Below are 20,258 nucleotides of genomic sequence, written 5' to 3'. Positions count from 1 at the left end.
GGATTTCATTTGGCTATTTTGATTTGTCCTTACTGCTCTCAGTTGCAACACTAAAATAACCTCAAAAGATAATCAAAACCAACTGGACATGAAGTTAGAAGTATATTCCAGATTTTGCTATTGTGGTGCTGTAAGTCAGAGGCAGCTTCACTTTGCAGCCTCATATCACCCTTAAGATTGTAAACAGTCAACGAACAGAAGGGGAATGATAACGCCAGCGTAATGGACTAACATGCTGGTTCCCTTCTTGCTCCTTTTTTGGGATGTGTCCATATTTATATCCCTGTGTGTCTGGGCAAGTACCAGAAGAGAGACAGTGAAAGTGAGACAGGGGCAAAATGTCCAGCCCACAAGGCCGACCATGAAACCAGGAATTGGGAAGGCAGTTTGTTTTGCCTACAGAGACTCCGCAGGCCCTCCCTTAGCCTGTCCTTCATTTCCTCCCTCCCTGAGACACCCTGACTCTGCCACATAACAGGAAGAAGACGGGAAGAATGGGGGGCCAAATCAGAACCGGATTAGAGGCTCGCATGTGACATTTTCTTTAAACTCAGTTGTCAGAACCTCAGTGTTCTCTCTAAGCTTCAATTCAAAAAGCACCAGCAGTCTCCTTGGAAGTTCCCTGAAAAACAAGCCTGACAACGCAGACAGGGCCATGCAGCGTGGGCTTGGGATTTCTGCCTAACCGATTGGACCAGCCAGACATTTCCTATACTCATCTTTGACCTCCCCCTAGCTGGAACAGTTTTCCCGTTGTTTGGCTTCTTTTTGACTTGGATACTGCAAGGTTCTGGAATGTAATACTGGGAGATATGAGGCAAGCTATCTGCTTCTGTCTTTTGTGATGACACTTTAGGTAAAGTATTTTAAGCAGCAGCATTTCCATCCTCCCATTACCATTTTCTTTGTGTATGTGTAGGGGTGTGTATCTGGGTGTGTGTGTGGCTGTTTCTTGCTGTCTACCCTTCTAACAGTAGGCCTCACTTTTCTGTGAGGGAGGTCTGACTCTATTATTTGTCAGTTTTTCCCCTTAACTATGGCTCATTTCTCAGCTCTATTCTTCTGAGCGTTTCCAAAGACACACTGTCCTTATTTTCCATCCTTGAAAATGAAATAACTCATCAATTTTTCTGTTGGATATCATTATGTGAGTGCTGTTATTTTAAAGCATTTGAAATGTGTACAGACGTATTCATCGCCAGAAAATATAATAGTTTGTTTTATGTGTGTGTCTGTATACCTCCTTGAAAAAACAAATTCTCACGTACCTGTTTTGCATAGCACATCTCATCTTTCACAGCAAACTCAAACCATTCACAACAAACTTCAGAGGCAGGCACAGTTTTCTGCACATATTGTTTTAGAATGGTTTCCTTTACTGTGCCTCACCATATTTCTAACTTTTCCTGTAGACTTTAACACAATGTCCAATGGTGAAAGCGTGCCCCGTAGACAGGGACAACGGCGTCAGAATCACCGCTGGAATCGACCAGACCACTTAGCCAACGATGGCAGGTTGGTGACATGAACAAAAGCTGAACATTTGTAACAATTCAGTTTGTCACACCAGGGAAATTGCTACCATTTATGGTAAACCCTGTTCTGAATTCATGACAAAGTGTGGCGCTAGGGATGTTGCGATTAATTGAAGAAATTTAGTGATATGATTACAAAAATGTCGACGCAAAACCTCTGTCATGGAGCTTCGTTATTACTCTTCTTCTTGGTAAAATTGCTGTACAAAAAAGCATGTCTCAACTGCCAAAACATAATTACCGGTATGTAATTAATATTGCCTGCCACCACTAATTAGCTTCAATTGCTTTGTCGAAATAAAATGTATCTAAAAGAAAGAGATTACAATCCACATTAATAAATTATTTGATAGGGGGTAGAATATAATGTTGTTTCACGAGAATGTCACATTATTATTGGGACATTATGTTATTATTATTTATATGCACTGTAATAATGCTTCAAAATGGGGAAAAATTAGGCTACCTTTTCATGTCTAAGATGCTGTAGATGTGTCTATAGACTGTGCTCAAACCATGCCCCACGTGCCCAAGTGTTTTCTATCAGTAAACTAGTACCGTGTCTGTCCATGAGTTGCATATTTCCTATGTCTGCACAACTCATCTACCGTGCCAGTGAGGCTTTGTAAGTGCAGAGGCTCTTCCTTTTCTACGTGGACGTCCTGCATGTAAAAAAATTTATTTCTTGTTGGTTTTTTCTTTCCTCTTCTGTCTGCCTCCTTCCTTTCTGTCCCCCCATTAATCCCTTCCTGTTCGCTGTTTTCTCCTAATATATAAAACATAATGAACAACTACAATGGGATGAAATGAAACTCCCATGTGATACATGAAAACTGTTCAGACAATAAGGACACTCATATTCCTATCTCCATGTCCTAGCAGCTGAACGTGACAGGTTAAAAAATAAATAAAAGAAAAAGATGCATTTTGGTGACGGGGGTTGTAACTTATTCATAGACATTTCTTGATGTAATGCGAAAAGTTTGGCGGACCCTTGGCGGAATTGTTGCCGACCGGAACGCAACTATTGTGGGCCAGCGCTGCATGACCCACCGCTTGTTTGCGGTGTGTCCCGCGGTGCTGTGTTATGGCTAAATGCTGGCTGGCTGTGCTTCGTGCATTAATACACAAACGCCGCATAAAACAAAAACACGCAAGAGATGATGTATTTAGGGGATCAGTGGCTATAACTTATCGCCGTAGCTTAATGGTGGAATAAACCTCGAAGTTGCAACTGTGCTGAAAAGCTACTGACGGTTCTTTGCCTGTCTAGTGGAAGGGGCTGGCCAGAAAGCAAGTGTTCTGGGTGATGTAATCTCTGCCCCAAAAAATTTGCTGAATTGAAGGGGGGAAAAAAAAAAAAATCTTGCTCTAACTCTGCGATTCAGCACTCCATTTTCTCAGCCTGTGTGCGCAGTCAGCTCTTAAATTCAAACAAATTTCATGTATTTATGAACAAATAAAATGACTGCACAGTCCCTTTAATAAGCACTTTCATACACGAGTTAAGTTCTGACTTCAGAACTTTCACAGTGCTTTTTACCAAACTGCTTTGTCTCTCTCAGGGCACCGTTCTTCCACCACTACGATGGTCTCAAGTCCTCGAGGATGTATTTACAGGCTGTCCCTTCAGAAGCAAAGGAACAGAGTCACGTGCCCGTGCCTGATGAGCTTTCACTGGACCATATGAGCCAAGACTGCAGCTTGGTCAAGAATCAGCTGCTCAGACTGAAAAACCTACTGCAGGTTCGCACTCAATAGTTAATCCCGACTGGCTTGGTTTTTTTATGCATGACTATTGCCTCCCTTTGTGCTTTGTTTACCTCACTGGCCACATGATTACATTTTACCATGTGCTGGAAGGATTTGTACCATGTTAATGTGATAGAGACAGTTGTTGCAGATTTGTGTGTAGGCTATTCACAATTGGAGTCTCTCTTTGCACTACAATTTCATATGTGCTCTATTGAATTGCAATTTGCTGATTATCAACCCATTTGAGCTCAATCCATCGAAAACATTTTGTCTTTAAGAAGGTTGTAGTATTAAAAAAATGATGCTCAGTTGGTACAAGGGGCCCCAACGTGTGACAAGGAAATACTGTGCACTATATAACTCCAGTACCATCAGTTTATGTTGTGGTGTAAGGCTTCATGTATCCCTTCCATGTTGTTTATGACAAATGATGATCCAAGGACTCGAATGACTCAATTCTGGAACTTTTTTCCTTGTCCAAATGTAGCCTCAGGTGGATATTTTTCCTTGTACTTATCATTCAGAGAAAACATTGGAAATGTGTGTGCATGAAAATTAGGGCTGTTTCAAATTTTTGCACTCTAAGTCCGAGTCACCTGATTTTGAAAATCTGCCCATACAGAGTCCCGATCCGATACCGAAAAATGTTTGTTCTTTGAACAAAAGTTCCAAACATTTTTCAGTACTGTAGTGTTGACAGTACCTCTGTTGACAGTGCTACCTCTTCCGCTTTTTTGCAGGAGTGTTGCGGAGTATAAAACATATATTTTCATGTTTTTTGTTTTGTTCTCTGAAAAATGGACCGATCGGCCCGACTTGATTGGCTTGGGGACATCCTTAATGATTAATCAAAATATAAAAATATCATCAAGAATGTCTACAAAGCTACAGTAAATGCTTGAAGTCACTGTCATTGTGTTACCAATTCAAAGGTTTTCAGTGATCGGTGATTGGCCAGAAAAGAGTGATAGGTCCACTCCTAGCTTTTATAGTTTGTGGTGGACTCAAAATGACCAACACAGGAAACTACACATAACAATAATAATACTAGAGATGATGCCGATCGATCGGGTCCGATCACGCCATTTTCAAAGTATCGGAATCGGCAAAAAAATATCGGACATGCCTTTTTTAAATATATATACATATTTTTAATTAAATCGTTTTATAATTGTATTTAACGTTACAGACATAATATGTTACACTCATCTAGAGTCTTTAGTTTAGGCTTAAGGTAGGGTTATCAAATTTATCCCGTTAACGGGGGTAATTAATTTTTTAAATAAATTTATCACGTTAAAATATTTAATGCAATTAACGCATGCGCTGCACGACCCACTCACGCATTGTCGCGTTCAATCTGTAATGGCGCCGTTTTACCTAGATATAAAGGCAGCTAAAAATGAGTAGAGTGAATTTTGGCAGCCTTTGGAGCCTTTTTTTAATTGGCTAAAGCCTTACAATCCCTCTCCCTACGATTAGAAATATCGTGGGAAGCAATGTGGAGAAGAAAGATAGTAATTGATCTTTTTCTTCACACCCTATGTTATTTCTCAACGCAGAGAAGATATATCAATTGATACCACTACGCACAGTCATGGTTGCACTTCCCATCATGCATTTGGGCAGAACAGTTAAATGGCTACAGTATAATTTACTGAAAGCTCAACAAATACACTAGATGGCAATATTTAGTCACAATATACAAAGTCACATTTATCCTTTAAAAATTACAAGTCTTTCTATCCGTGGATCCCTCTCACAGAGAGAATGTTAATAATGTAAATGCCATCTTGAGGATTTATTGTCATAATAAACAAATACAGTACTTATGTACTGTACGTTGAATGTATATATTCGTCCGAGTTTTATTCATTTTTTTCTTGATGCATTGCCAAAATGTATATGATCGGGAAAAATTATCGGGAATGATTGGAATTGAATCGGGAGCAAAAAAAAAGCAATTGGATCGAGAAATATCGGGATTGGCAGATACTCAAACTAAAACGATCGGGATCGGATCGGGAGCAAAAAAACATGATCGGAACAACCCTAAATAATACCATAACAATACTACTCCTTATTGTAAGTCATAGTACCAAGACTGACCTGGAGGAAGTAGCATATCCAGGCAGCCACAAAATACAAGTTGTCCCCAAAATACACCCTTTTGCAGCCCTTTACATGACATGTTTACACTTAAACTGCATTTTCATACTTCATAATATTTGAGAATTAATTTTCTTTCTCCAAATTAAGTCATCCAGTGGGGGGGGGGGGGGGGGGGGGGGGGACAGACTGGCAGATCTGAACTCTGCAGACTCCATTAGCTCTACTTAGCCATACCCACGCTGCACTCCAAGATTTGACCAACAATCTACATGAGCAAGGGGAAATGTCAGCCTACATATAAGCCAAGAAAACATGACGGCTATGACCATAGCACAAGAAAGAAACCATCCACCAATCATCATATGTGAACAAGGCATTGAATACCTAGAAAACTTCACATATCTTGGAAGCAACATCTCAAACACCGGAGATGCAGAAAAAGACGTATAGATCAGAATCAGAAAAACTACAGGAGTCTTCCAACGCCTCTAGAACATCTAGTTATCAAAATCTATCAGTAAGTTCACAAAGCTGCCCCCTCCATATGTCAGCAGTCATCCCTACAGTGACCTACGCCTGAGAGATGTGGATGAAGACAGCCAGCATCACCACCAAGCTGGATGTCTTCCACTTACAGTGCCTCAGACACATCCTGAGGATCTCTTGGAGAGACCACATCACCTAGGAAAAGTTGATAAAAAAGGGCAGGGGTAGTACCTCTCTCTGACACAGTTTCAGACAGGAGGAAAAGAATGGCTGGACACGTACTCTGACTGCCAAGAGAAATACCAGCAAGTGTGGCAATGGACTGGGTGCCAGAAGGGGGAAGAGGAAGAGAGGACAGCCAAAGAAGACGTGGAGTCCTACAGTCAAGAAAGACCTAAGAGATTGGAGTCAGCTGGCATTGAGCAAGGCAGGCTACCAGTGACCAGAACAAATGGAGGGGACTCGTCGCCCAGTGTTCCAGGAGGAACGGAATGAACTAAGTCTAAGTCTACTCATACAAGATTATCCTTTGAGCTACCTTTTGGCAATAAGGGAAAAAAAAACTAAACAAATTATGTACATCGCTGGATTTATTCAAGTAACTACCTGACATTTATTCTTCCTTGTGAATTAAATGTGTTGTGTATACTCCAAGATTGCGCTGCAGATCTGTGTTAACTAGTGCCTGGCAGTCCAAGGCCAACGAGTTGTATGTGTGAAGGAGTAAAATTATTCCACCTCACAACATTGCTCTTGAGGCATGCCCTACGGCAACTGTCATTGATTGTGCTCACCGTGTACTTTCTGTGTTTTGGTGTGTATGTGTGTGTTTCCAGCTTGAGGATACAGACTCGACAGCAGATGTTCCAGGGGATACCAATACTGCATCCCAGGTAAGAAAAACATGATTTTATTCCATTTCCCTGCTGTATAAGCTGAACATTAACTCTTAACATCTATATGTCTGACTGTGTATGCCTATCTGCAGGTTGAAGAGCTGCTGAAGGAGGTGCACATGCTCCGAGACGAACTTCGGAGTCGAGACAAAACCATTGTTCAGCTTACTCTGCAGTGTCAGCACCATCAGCGGGAACAAACGGTAAAACAGGCTGTTTATGGCTACAATATTCTTTCTCAACAGTCATTGCCAGGAAACCTTACTTTTTTTTCTATATTTTATACTTTTGTGTTTTCTCCAAACAAGTGAGAAAAAAAAAAATCACAGTTTACAGTGCATCGAAGGAAACAACAACATAAAAACACGAAAAAAATAACTGTGGGATTCAAAGTATTTAATAAAATTGTGACTCGTCCGTCAAACGAATTCATGCCTTTGAAAATTCATTGCCTATTAGGTCTATTTGACGGTTACATTTTATTAAGTGACAAATGTGAAATAAGTTATATAATTTGAATGAAAAATGACATAATTTGATAACAATTTATGTCGGTGATGAATCTCATATGCCCCAATTTTAAGCTTTCTTACTTGTCGCGCAAGTGTATAAAGAAGTCAACCACTGATAAATCAAAGCAGAGTGCTTCCTTACACGTCGTGTTACACAAAATTCTTCTCTTGTCACCTTCTTCTTCTTTTCACACACATTGCGGATTGAGGTTGCTTCCCTATTAGAATAAGTGTCAAAAAAGAAAAAGTTTAATGTTCCTTTTTATTATTGTACATTTAGGTGAACTCTACTATATGTAGTAATGACCTTCATTTACATTTTTAAAATGTTTGTTCATTTTGCATTTCTAAAGCTAGTCCCCATTTAGAAGACTTTACATTTGTTAAGAAAAGAGACTCTCATCTGAATGGGATGGCTATGTGCTGTTTAAACTGAAGACAGCCGGATAGTGCAGATCGCCACTGCCCTGATAAAATCAGGAAACACTGCGCTAGCCTTTATCGTGGGTGGGCATTCAAAGACCCCAAGTGCGCTGCCACGAGTTGTCTTGCGCCCACTGCTGCCTACCAGTAACCTCTATTCTGTTTGCTTTCAGCGCCTCCATCTCCATCCTAACACTCATTAGTGTTTTGAAGAGACTCCCTTGTTAGCCAAACAACCGTATGCCCATCTGACATTGCTCAAAATCACCGCCGCATCCGCAAATACCAAAATGTCAAAGCCAGGCCTAACTCGCTGCTGCATGCAAGCTTTTCCAATTAAAGTTAGCACCTACCCAGCTGGTGCGCTAGTACAATATTTCCGCACCCACATCCTCAAACAGGCAGATAGGAGGAAGCAATGGCTGACAAGAGTGAGTTAAAAGAAAAATATAGGACAATTCAACTGTAAAGAATTCTGATTATATTGGCTTTTGCATCAGGTGAGACCCCAAAAAATACAGTTTTGGCAGGGCTATTTAAAGTTAGCTGTCATTTCGTTTTGACTGAGTAACTTTGTCATCGGGCTTTGAAAGTGGCTGCTGCAAATTTTCACTGCAGCGGGCACAAAAAAAATCTAGATGGTTTACAGTTATACCATTTTTTTAGCATCTTAACTAATTTTCTGAAGGTCTGAGACCTCACACGTGAGGAAAAATACATCCATTGTGTTCTTGTTTCTCCTAAAGCATGTGATGGACTGCCGATAACCAACCCAACAAATATTGAGTCACCTCAAGTATCAAGCCTGGCATGCTAGCCTTACTTCCGCCATGTACGAGATACATGGCAAGTCAGTCTGGTCTTCTGTGGTTTGGCCTGGATTTCAAAATTGATACTAGAGGTGAAGATAACAGTATTTTCGTTTCTACAATAAGAGAACCTTTGTTTTAACTTTTTTACTGCTAAGGCATTATGGTTATGTGAATTCATAACTCCTACATTTTAATGTTAAATGCATGCATATGAGCTCAGTTTAGCATGCAAATGCTTTGAAAAAACACAGCTAAAAAGGATATCGAATAAAGAGGTTTCAGGCTCTTCATGATTTGATACGTGAGTTTAGGTCAGCCTTGTTGCACACTCGAGTTTTTAAAACCCCTCAAAATAATCCATGCCTGCTTTCACTAAGCTTAGCCTATGTTCATACTGCAGGCCTTAATGCACAAATCCGATTTTTTGGTGTTTTTCCAGACTCGAGTGAGGCATTAAGTTGACGGTCTGAACGGGACAAGTCGCATAGAATTGGACCATTTCAAATCCAATCTGGGTCACTTTCATATGTAGTTTAAATCTGATCTGGGCCAAATTTTTCCAGGCAGTCTAAACTGTCAAGTCTCCCTAATCGGAATTCATGCAGCAATTATGTCATCAAAGAGCGAGAGGGACTGGGCACGACGGTCGCGGTGCAGCTGTACGTTCACGTCTGGCTTGCCTTGAACACGGCTTTTGGGGAAGGGTCGGGCTTGACAACAGTCAAAAAAAAAAAAAAAAATAGGTTGAGGATAAGCCTGAGAATGCTCGGTTGTCTCTGTGCTCCTGCATGCTATCGATCCATATAAACTTTGAATATAAGACTAAACGGGTATTATTTATGTCTGTTATTTGTGTCCTCCTTTTGTAAATCAGAATATGATCACGTTGAGCCAGCATGTGTGGTCATTTGTTTTGATGCTCCTGCGCATGCGGGTCGATTTTCTCAGCGCATTTCAGACTGCTAATTCGTGCGCATGCGTGATACTTTAACGGGCTCATTGGACAAAGGCAGTCTGAATGGGCACGCCAAAAAAACAAATATGACAAAAAAATCGGATTTGTACATTAAGACCTGCTGTATGAACCTAGCCTTAGTGTTTACCTCCGAATGCTGCACACGGAGATATGGATGAACATTTTATTCAATGTTGTTGTTCACATACTTGTAATCTGTTGTAAAAGTTGCTATCCTCTTCACCATTTTGGCCTTTTTTCAGGTTGCTCAACAATGTCAGGTGCGTTGCCATTGCCAGCAGCAGAGGGCGCCGTCGCTTTTACGACAGCCAGGGGACAGGAGACTGCAGCGCCCATGCGACAAGGCCACCCAGACCTACTGGAGAACCCCCAACCACACAGTGAGTCAACATGTCATTCTCACCCTAATATACACTCTTAATACGATTCTTTATTACCATTTTTTTAAACCTAGTAAGTGTGTACAAATTATTATAAAACAAACACACAATCTTATGGTTGTGTCTACCAAAAATTGCTGAGTCACTCATCAGTTTCCTGTTTGGCACCCGAAAAGCTTTGGCCTCTCAGCAGAGGACACTTTATGAGCTTGTCAGCTGCCTTGTCACTCCGCTTCACACTTTTAATAGCCAGGGCTAGATGCGAGGCCGCTGTTTGTGTTGTGAAGTGATGGAAAAAATATGGAGGAGATGAATGAGCAAACAAGACAGGCAGGAAGTTCAGGGGAAAAGATAGCTTAGCGGCAACCACATATCAACAAATCGTCGTCATAATTCTGGCTTAAAGAATTTCTTCTTAAATTTAATATGTGCGTCATAATATGCATGAGTTTTAGACCATGTAAAGACACCCAAAAAGGTGATTTATATGCCAGAAGGGATAAATTATGATGAACAAAACGATTCCAAGAGTCATAGCACCGCCTGGTGCTGGTCCCTAACAAACTGGACTTGTTGAGCTCTCTAAGCACACTGTAGCCCCCATGTCTTGCACAACAGCGTGTGGTTTTACTGTTGCCTTGGAAACCGGCAAATTTGTGCCTACTTGTTCCTGATAGGGAATCTGATCCATTTTAGTGGTTCTAACTTCTAATATAAAAGTAGTTTCACAATAAGCATAGCACATTTGGGCACACAATGTGGGGTGGCGCGGCTCAGTGGTAGAGTAGTTGTCCCCCAACCCAGAGGTTGTGGGTTCGATTCTCTGCCCTGATGAACTTGCCTAAGTATCCTTGAGCAAGATACTGAACCCCACATTGCTCCTGGTGCTAGGGTTGCCACCTGTCCCTTAAAATAAGGAACGATCCGAAATTGGGAATTAAATGTTGCATTCCGTATTGAACTAATACGGAATATAAATAAATAGATACATTTCTATGCATTTTAGGAGTTTCGGGGATGTCCATTTTTTTCTCTGCCTTTACAGCTTTGGGCGCTGGGGGGCGTCCCGTTTTTCTTATTTCTGAAAGGTGGCAACCCTACCTGGTGCTGCGTCACCAATAGGTAGATGGCAATGTAATGTAAAGTGCTTTGAGCACCTCGAAAGGTGGAAAAGCGCTATACAAGTATAACACCATTTACATTGCACAAGTAATGGTCAATGAAGTGTTCCTAAGTGCCGAGGTGTTAGGTTTACGGTGCATCTTTTTCTGTCCTTTAATGACTCAAACGGAATAGATCGCCACTTTAGGGTAATTGAAAAATATTTAATCTCTGAAGTCAACTCTTTTTAGCCAACCACATTTCAAACATGAGGCCAAGTGCTCTTTTTGTGTGGATTTTTTTCTCTGTCTCTGCTGACATTTCAAGTACCCATATCAGTTTGCCTGAGTAGCCCATTGCCCTCTGGTGGTGTTATTGAGTGTTAGGCTGAATTGATCAGTTGAGGAACATTCTCATGTCAAAGGCTAGCAGCTTGTAATGATTTTTACTACCCCAGTGCTGCTCCAGGCAGGTGTTACTGCCGGGTTCAAGAAATCTGGTAGGTAGCCTAGCACGGGATAAAATACCATGAAGTTTGCACGAGTTCCCAGTGGGATGTGGGTTTTCTCTGGCCTGATAATGATCAGACGATATCTGATTCCTTTAGGTTTTTTTTTTCTCTTTCTATTAATACTACGTAATTGTGCTGTACTTACTACTGAATTGTGCTGTACTTGAGAGCAAAAAGAATGTTTTCAGTCCACAGTGTACAGTGACTCCAGTAAATCCTTACGAGAACACGCACAATTAAAAAATGATGACAGTTTAATTAATTTATGAGCATTTCCTCAAGCCTTTGCCAACAAATCCCCATTAAACCCCATCCCAGCTGCCTGCAGTCTAATTTTCTATCCAAATTTATGTTGGTTAAAAAGTCGTGTGACTTTTTTGGACAAACTGCTGTAGCAGTAGTCACAGCGGGACATGCTTGTAGAGTCGAGCTAACTGCCACTTAAATGTCAATTGTTGGGAGAGAAAAAAAAATATTCTTCAATGGCTCCCAGAGGCAATCTTGAGCAGGGGGAAGTGTTTTCTTTGCTTATTCAGCCTCTCTGCAAACAAAATGGAGAATTTGTATGCCTTCAGTAACTTTGGAAGGTAACGCTTTATACATGTCTAAATATAGCTTACATGCCAATGTCTCACACTTTAGTGCTGCAGCAAAATAGAAAAAGCTCTGATTTAGGAGATGTTTACAAAGACTTTGCTTTTGAAAAGACAATAATGCTGAATTTCCACTAGCACAGTTCTTTTTACTATACTATGTTCACTAGTTGGCTCAATAAAACCGCTATGCAACAAGAGGTGATGTACTTGTAGTAATTTGGTAACAAACATAGCCAGAGACTATATATTTTATATATAGGCCCTACTCACATGACGTCACAACCACGCCTCCGCGCCATATTGTCCGTCTACTCGTCGTTTTGACGCATTACCGCTACGTAAATTCCTCCTATTATGGCATGTTTTTCTGCTCGTTAACTTTAATAATCAAAATGGTGAAGGCGTGTGTGGCGGTTGGTTGCAATAACAGAGAAGATAGACGGAGAGACTTGAAGTTCTACCGTATTCCGAGAGACCTGGAGAGGTGAGCGAGATGGACTGCTGCAATTCGACGAGAAAACGATTACCACAGATTATGTAGTAGTCATTTTATATCTGGTAAGATGCATTTAATATATATATAGAGGGTTTTGGGCTGACAACCACAATTAAGATCATTGCGAGACTAATCGCCGACAACATACAGTTTCAAATTCAGTATGCTTATTTCTTCCACCATCATTACATTTTGATTATATTTAGCTGGTACCAAGTGAAAGAAGCTGGCCTCGTCTACGGATCATCAGTTAAACAGGTGCGTCCAAACCTTTTGCAAAGGGGGCCAGATTTGGTGTGGTAAAAATACGGGGGGCTACCTTGACTGATTTACATAGAACAATATATTTAAACAAATTTTAGCAAGCCATTCTGTTTGTCACATTTGCTTTATTATTTTTTTAAATTAATAATTTCAACTCGTCTTTGTGGCGTTCTCTTTGGACACTCGGGCTCTTGCGAAATACTGCTGCTGTGAAATTAAACTAGCTTCAAGTTGTTATAATTTCTCACTGCGTATCTTCCCTGTAATGTTGTCGTACATGTCAGCGTGTCATGTTTGGTAATATTGCGTCACATCGAACTCTTTGAAAACAGCGACTGTCTCTTTCCAAATGAGGCAGACACAGTTGTTGTGTGTTTTATTGAAGAAATAGTCCAATATCCACCTATCCTTGAAGCGTCGGCCATCGCAGTCAACTTTTTTTTTTTTATTGTCACCATTTTAGAAATCACACGGGGTAATGTTGCTTAGAGTGCTGCTCTTAATGTTTTTCAAAGTTTCGTGAGAATAGGCTGAGTTTCTGTGGAAAAGATAGTTGTAGATATCAGGGTAGCAGATGTCAGGCAGAGAGGGCGAAGACAGCGGGTCGAAAAATATCGATTTAGGCATCAAATATAGATCTGGCGAATGGATAAACTGAAGCTTTTCCACATAACACCTTTTATGCAATGCATCCAATGAGTTTACAGGAGGGGTGGGCAAACTATTCCACAAAGGGCCGCAGTGGGTGCGGGTTTTTGTTGCAACCCATTAAGAGGACACATTTTCACCAATCTGCTGTTTTACAAGTGCAATCAGTCGATTGCAGTCAGGTGCTTCTCATTTCTGCTGAAACCTCATTGGTTATACTATCTGTGTCCTCGAGGACCGGTTTTCCCACCCCTGGTTTACAGCGTCTGAAAGCACCGGGGCTTCCATGAATTGCACTATAAATTGCACGACAATTTGAAACCATTGAGAATACGGATAAACAAAGACGGACAATATGGTGGCCGGATACAGCGACACGTCATTCTTTGACGTTGGTGAGTAGGGTCTATAGCCATCTCTTATTTAGCAATTTGTATTATTTACGTGGACCATGTAAACTTAACATTTTAAAGCATCTTTTCCTGTCTGTTTGCTGCAGGTCTTCTTGCTAGGTGGCTTCGATATTACTTGACTGTAGCCGATAGCCTACAAAATACGCCCACATGATATGGTAGATATGGTAGACATGGTAGATATCACATATATATAGAACTAGATGCAAAATGACAGACACGGCGGCGTTAGCAACATGTACAGTATAGGACGTAGATGCGTTAGTAAACAGCCGCCATCTTAAAGCAGTAGACTTCTTAGGAAGAGAACCTTCCTAGCGAACCTAAGTAACTTTTTATCTAAAATACTCCTAAATCGGGAAAATCTTGACTAGAATCTATCTTTAAATGATGAAATAGTTTTAAAACTTAGACATGTCAAAAGTAGACAGAAGGGAACTAATGCAATAATAGGAGCAATTTTAACAACTTCTAACGGTTGATTCAGGGTAAAGGGTAAATTAGGGTAAAGAATTGGGCTAGGGCCAATTTAATTAATTAATTATTATTTTTTTTTTTTAATTAATTTTTAAAAATCTTTATTTTATCAGGCAGTCTCATTGAGATTAATATCTCTTTTACAAGAGAGGCCTGAGCACAAAGAAACATTCACGAATATCAAACAACACAAAATACACTAACGGAAACAGTTCCAATAATCAGTAAAAACATCAGACAAAAGAGATTTAAAATCACCAAGATGAATGATTGACTGTAGTTTAAGAGTGGTTTGCAATTCGTTCCATTTAAGAGGAGCATAGTAGCTAAAGCCAGTTCTGCCAACATTATTGCGAGTGGATGGAATGTTTAGGGTTAATTGTACACATTTGTGACTGTACAACAATTGTACAATTGTAACAACACTGGTCGTGATGACACACACACACACACACAGACGTAATTGAGTAAGAGTTGGAAAAATGGAGTTGAAGTAAATTGATGGGGAGGATGATGATTATATTTAAGGAACACCTGTGAAATCCCTGTCATGACTCTTGGCCAGCACTCACTGTCCCCCATACATGAGAGTGAGTTGCCATCCTGTGGGCACTTAAAACTTTAAGTTGCTCCCGATGTGAACTCAGATCACAGTCCCACTATTTCCCCTTTTTAGTTTCAACTCCTGCCCTGGTTCATCAGCTCCACCGTCTTCCAGTGGGTGGGACTGTGCAGGCTCGGCACAGTATATACCTATCCAGTATACAGTATAAGTATGCACAGTATGCTCATATTGTAAGTATAAGTTGTAAAGTCGTGGTTGTTTTTTGCTTCTGGACATATAGAGAAAAAGGAGAGGAACAATGACAGCCATAGTTGTGTTAGAAATAAAACAAGAGTGGCACATCACTTTGTAAGGAATAGAGGACCGAAGAGGGAGAGCAGCAGACGCCCGATGTCAGGCCTTCTTGTTCTCACCGCCAGAGATTTCCTCCCTCTTGTTAATAAAGGCCTCCCGCTGAACAAGTTTTGCGTTCATCGACAAAAGTGATGATTCCATCCTTCTTCCAACAGGACACAGCAGGAAGGCCCAAGAATGTGTGTGGGTCTGCCCTCCTGGGAAGTCGATGCCTTTCTCTGCATTATTCTAGAGAGTCGGATTTGTCGTCTCAATGTGACGGCCATGCCGATGTCTCACTTTATGTATCCCTGTAGGAGAGAGCCATCTTTGAATGGCTTTAACTCCCAGAATAATTGGCAGTCACTGGAAGTGTTCAGAGAACAATGGAGCCAGACGTTCATTCATCCTGTTCTGAACTAAGCATCTTTAGGCGTTGTCTGCTGCGGTTTGCTTCCTGCCATTAAAGAGGCATCACATGTCAATCATAGGACAGACACTGAGGCAGATTACCAATTGAACCATGAGGTAAAGCTGAGAGAAACATACAAGATATTGAAAAGGGCTGGGCCAGTAAAAGAAAGTGATGGTTCGCTTGTCCTTCATGCGCTTCTTTGTTTCCACCTGTACAATCTACCTTCCTTCCTGCAATACTATGAGCCTTCCTGTGATATTGCAGTACCGTAATTTCTCGAATATACAGTAGGCGCACCCGTGTATAATGCGCACCCCAAATTTACTTGTGAAACCTAGGGAAAATTATTCTACCTGTTTATAATGCGCACCCTAATTTTAGCACCAATAAATAGAAGAATACAAGAAAACAGCTCGTGTACAGATACAGAAATGTCATTTTACTGACTGGTGAAACACAGCACAAGCATAGCATATTGGTAGTTCAAAACATTACCATAAACTGACAATATTCACGGTAATAATATGATTTGACAACTCCTCCAACTTACCAGAATCTAGGAGAAAACAAAACAGATGTGACTTTTCTTTTAAAGGCTGCTGTTTAACTTGCTCGTTTCATCATGATGAATAAATGTTTCGTCCATGGATTGATACGTTAAAATGAAAGTGAGAACGTAAGTCGGAAATCCGAGAGAGCTCATCGCTGTCGACACAACAGTAACAATAGGAACTATTGTTATTTGGGTTTGAGTTTCCCGAGGGACAGATATAGTTGACGGACACACACAGGAAGTCTGTGTTGTTACGTTTGTTATGGTCCGAGTTGCGGAGCTGCAATAAACGTTGACTCAAATGAGTTCAAGAAACTAAATTCTGTGCTTTATGAAGAGTGAAAAAAGCAGAATTTAACACAGACGAAATCATTCGGCGATCAGAGTGAAGTATTACCGAAACAAAATGGTGACGTCACGTACCGTAATGGTCGGCAACGGATCGCCGGATACGTTTTTCGACCACAACGTGGCCATGTCAATAGAAAAAAATGTTTATATATATATATATATATATATATATATATATTAGGGCTGTCAAACGATTAAAAATTTTAATCGAGTTAATTACAGCTTAAAAATTAATTAATCGTAATTAATCGCAATTAATCGCAATTCAAACCATCTATATAATATGCCATATTTTTCTGTAAATTATTGTTGGAATGGAAAGATAAGACGCAAGATGGATATATATATACCGTATTCAGCATGCGGTACTTAAGGACTGTATTTGTTTATTATAACAATAAATCAACAAGATGGCATTAACATTATTAACATTCTGTTAAAGTGATCCATGGATAGAAAGACTTGTAGTTCTTTATGAAAAATGTTAGTACAAGTTATAGAAATTTTATATTAAAACCCCTCTTAATGTTTTCGTTTTAATAAAATTTGTAAAATTTTCAATCAAAAAATAAACTTGTAGCCCGCCATTGTTGATGGCAATAATTACTTACACAATAAAATCAGTCGCACCCAAGCGCCAGCAGAGGGCAGCAAAACTCCGCAAAACACAATTAACAAGTGGGCCTTTCACTCCTTTGTCATTTAAATCTGTCTGAGCTGGGCCAAGTGCGTTAATTGCGTCAAATTTTTTAACGGGATTAATTTAAAAAATTAATTAACGCCCGTTAACGCGATAATTTTGACAGCCCTAATATATATATATATATATATATATATATATATATATATATATATATATATATATATATATATATATATACAGTGGTACCTCTACATACGATCACTTCGACACACGATCTTTTCGACATCCGACGTAAAATTTGAGCCGCCATTTGTTTCTACATCCGACGAGTTGCTCGAAATACGACGACATGACAGCACTGCAAACGAACGCACGGTGGATTTTCTTGTGTGAGAAATCAACACAGTTTCCAAAAAAAGTTCATACAGTTGGAGAAACAAGGAAAAAAGTGATGCTTACCTTTGAAATGAAGATGCAAGTTATAGAAAAATATGAGCTTGGGGTGCGCGTCCCTGAACTGGCTCAACAATAGCTCCATGGTCCTCTTCCGACCACCGTTCGCCACTATTTATAAGTTAAGGTGACAATTATTATTGTGGTAACATTGCCAAGGAAATCGCCAGCTTCGTCACGTTTTTATCATTTATTTAAGAACTTATCCAACACAAAACGCCCATTGTCTTAAGCAGTTGACTGCTCTCAAGAAAACGAAAGTATTATCTCTACCGCACCGACCTATCTCACTGAGACGTCAGCTTCGCGGTGCGTTCAGGGACAGTAAAAAGTGTCCGCCATATTAGAATCCGATTCGTTATTTACAGGAATAATTATTAATTATTCTTCTTATTATTATATTATTCTGAATTATTTATTTATAACTTATTTGTTTTTCTATGTTTAATTGCCATTTGTAACAGTGCCAGCAGTATTTATTAAGAATTTAGTGTACGTTTTTAGGCTTTGGAACGAATTAATGGAATTATAATGTATTCCTATGGGAAAATCCTGCTCGACATACAACCATTTCGACTTACAAACAAGGTCCTGGAACGAATTAAATTCGTATGTAGAGGTACCACTGTATATATATATATTAAGCCTGAACGATATATCGTTTAAACATCGCCATCGCGATGTGTGCGTGCGCGATAGTCCCATCGCAAGGACGTGCGATAGTTTTTTTTTTGTTTTTTTTTAATCCACATACGCCCTGCTTTCTGCTATGCGCAGAGCCTCACTCACTCTTTGAACCTCACAGTCACTGCAGCACTTGCTTATTAAAGTTAACGAGGCTGGTATCTTTGAACTTGCCAAAGAAGCGGACATCACAGCGCAGCAGCTGTCAATCATCGTTTAACTTGTAAAACAGTTTCTGCAAGGAAGCCGCTTTGGAATGAATGTGTGTGTGTGTGTGTGTGGAGACATTTGAGACATAAATTAAATGCCAGAAGTGATCATGAGGAGTTTGTAATTTCTACATGTCCAACAAGAGTCACAGCTAAGGTAGATAAACAGAAGTATTAAATAAAGCCAAGCATTTTTCGACTACAGTACTTTATTCTTGTTCAAAAATGATTTGGTTGGACAGTTATGTTTAAAACTGATCATAATATAACATAACATTTGAAGTGCTTAGAACCATTTATTAATATATATATATATTTAATCATACTTTGGGGAAAAGGTGAGAAAAAAACATGCCTTATATGTATCTCTTTCCAATGCTAAATCTGAATAAATACATTGAGCACACACACACAAAAAAATAAAAATTTGGGGGGCGGGGTGCGCAACTTCGCAGTTTTTCACTTATCGCGGCGGGTTCTGGTCCCCATTAACCGCGAAAAACAAGGGATAACTGTACACTGGTCATTGAGAGTCATCCAAAGTCTTTCCAAACAGCTATTCATGTCGTCTAGTGAAAATTTCTTTAAAAAAAAAAAATATATATATATATTTTTTAATATTGCAATATAATATCGCAAACCCCCCAAAAATCGCAGCAATTGTTTTTTCCAATATCGTTTAGGCGTAATATATAAATATATATTTCTGTCTCCATCCATGTACCCGTTTATAAAGTGCACCATGATTTTACAAGTTGATTTTGGGGGAAAAAAGTGTGCATTATATTCGGAAAATTACGGTAATTACCCTAACGCGAGATCACTTCTTTGACTTTGAGATTCAGGTATTGAGACATCATTACCCAGTAGTGTTCAGATAACATGAAATAGTATATTTTTGGACACTGAAGACAATTTAGTCTTTAATGAAGGTAGCAAATATTTATCGCATTAACGGGCGGTAATTAATGTTTTTAATTATTCACCTAAAAATTTTTGACGCATTTAACGCATATCCAGAATGACCCACTCAAACAGATTGATAACAGCACAGTCCACTTGTTACTTGCATTTGTTTTTTGGTGTTTTGTCGCTCTGTGCTGGCGCTTGGGTGCGACTGATTTTATGGGTTTCAGGACGCTCTGCTGACGTGATTATATGTCGACGCGAACTCATACCAATAGACAGTGCTGTACAGACCAGCTAACGTCTGCATCCAGTATTCAGTGGCAGTTCTTGCAGTCTCATCACACTGTTTCTGTATTATACATGCATCGCTTGTGAGTTGCGTTCTTTCTTTTATATATTCATGAGCATTGAACTTTTAATATAAAATTTCTATAACTTTTACTAACATTTATCTTTTAAGAACTACAAGTCTTTCTATCCATGGATCCCTTTAACAGAATGTTAATAATGTTAATGCCATCTTGTTGATTTATTGTTATAATAAACAAATACAGTACTTATGTACAGTATTTTGAATGTATATATCAGTCTTGTGTCTTATCTTTCCATTCGAACAATAATTTACAGAAAAATATGGCATATTTTAGGGATGTTTGAATTGCGATTTATTACGATTAATTAATTTTTAAGCTGTGATTAACTCAATTAAAAATTTTAATCGTTTGACAGCCCTAGAAATAAATAAACATG

At 39.6% G+C, this 20,258-nt stretch overlaps 1 protein-coding gene across 3 annotated transcripts in view; it reads left to right on the top strand.

Moving 5' to 3' along the window:
• The window catches only part of ccser2a (coiled-coil serine-rich protein 2a), a 59,077-nt gene that overhangs the window by 27,504 nt on the left and 11,315 nt on the right, over positions 1 to 20,258 (top strand). For all 3 annotated transcript variants that reach the window (XM_057848225.1, XM_057848226.1, XM_057848224.1), the window contains exons 5-9: positions 1,413 to 1,515; positions 3,101 to 3,281; positions 6,725 to 6,781; positions 6,877 to 6,987; positions 9,750 to 9,887. In XM_057848225.1, coding sequence (XP_057704208.1) covers positions 1,413 to 1,515; positions 3,101 to 3,281; positions 6,725 to 6,781; positions 6,877 to 6,987; positions 9,750 to 9,887 — 590 coding nt within the window. The remainder of the gene's footprint in view (positions 1 to 1,412; positions 1,516 to 3,100; positions 3,282 to 6,724; positions 6,782 to 6,876; positions 6,988 to 9,749; positions 9,888 to 20,258) is intronic.

This window comes from Corythoichthys intestinalis, chromosome 10 (genome assembly GCF_030265065.1).
Source record: "Corythoichthys intestinalis isolate RoL2023-P3 chromosome 10, ASM3026506v1, whole genome shotgun sequence".
NCBI classification, from domain to species: Eukaryota; Metazoa; Chordata; class Actinopteri; order Syngnathiformes; family Syngnathidae; genus Corythoichthys; species Corythoichthys intestinalis.
The sequence above is the reverse complement of the archived record's forward strand: the minus strand, read 5'-3'. Positions and strand labels throughout refer to the sequence as shown.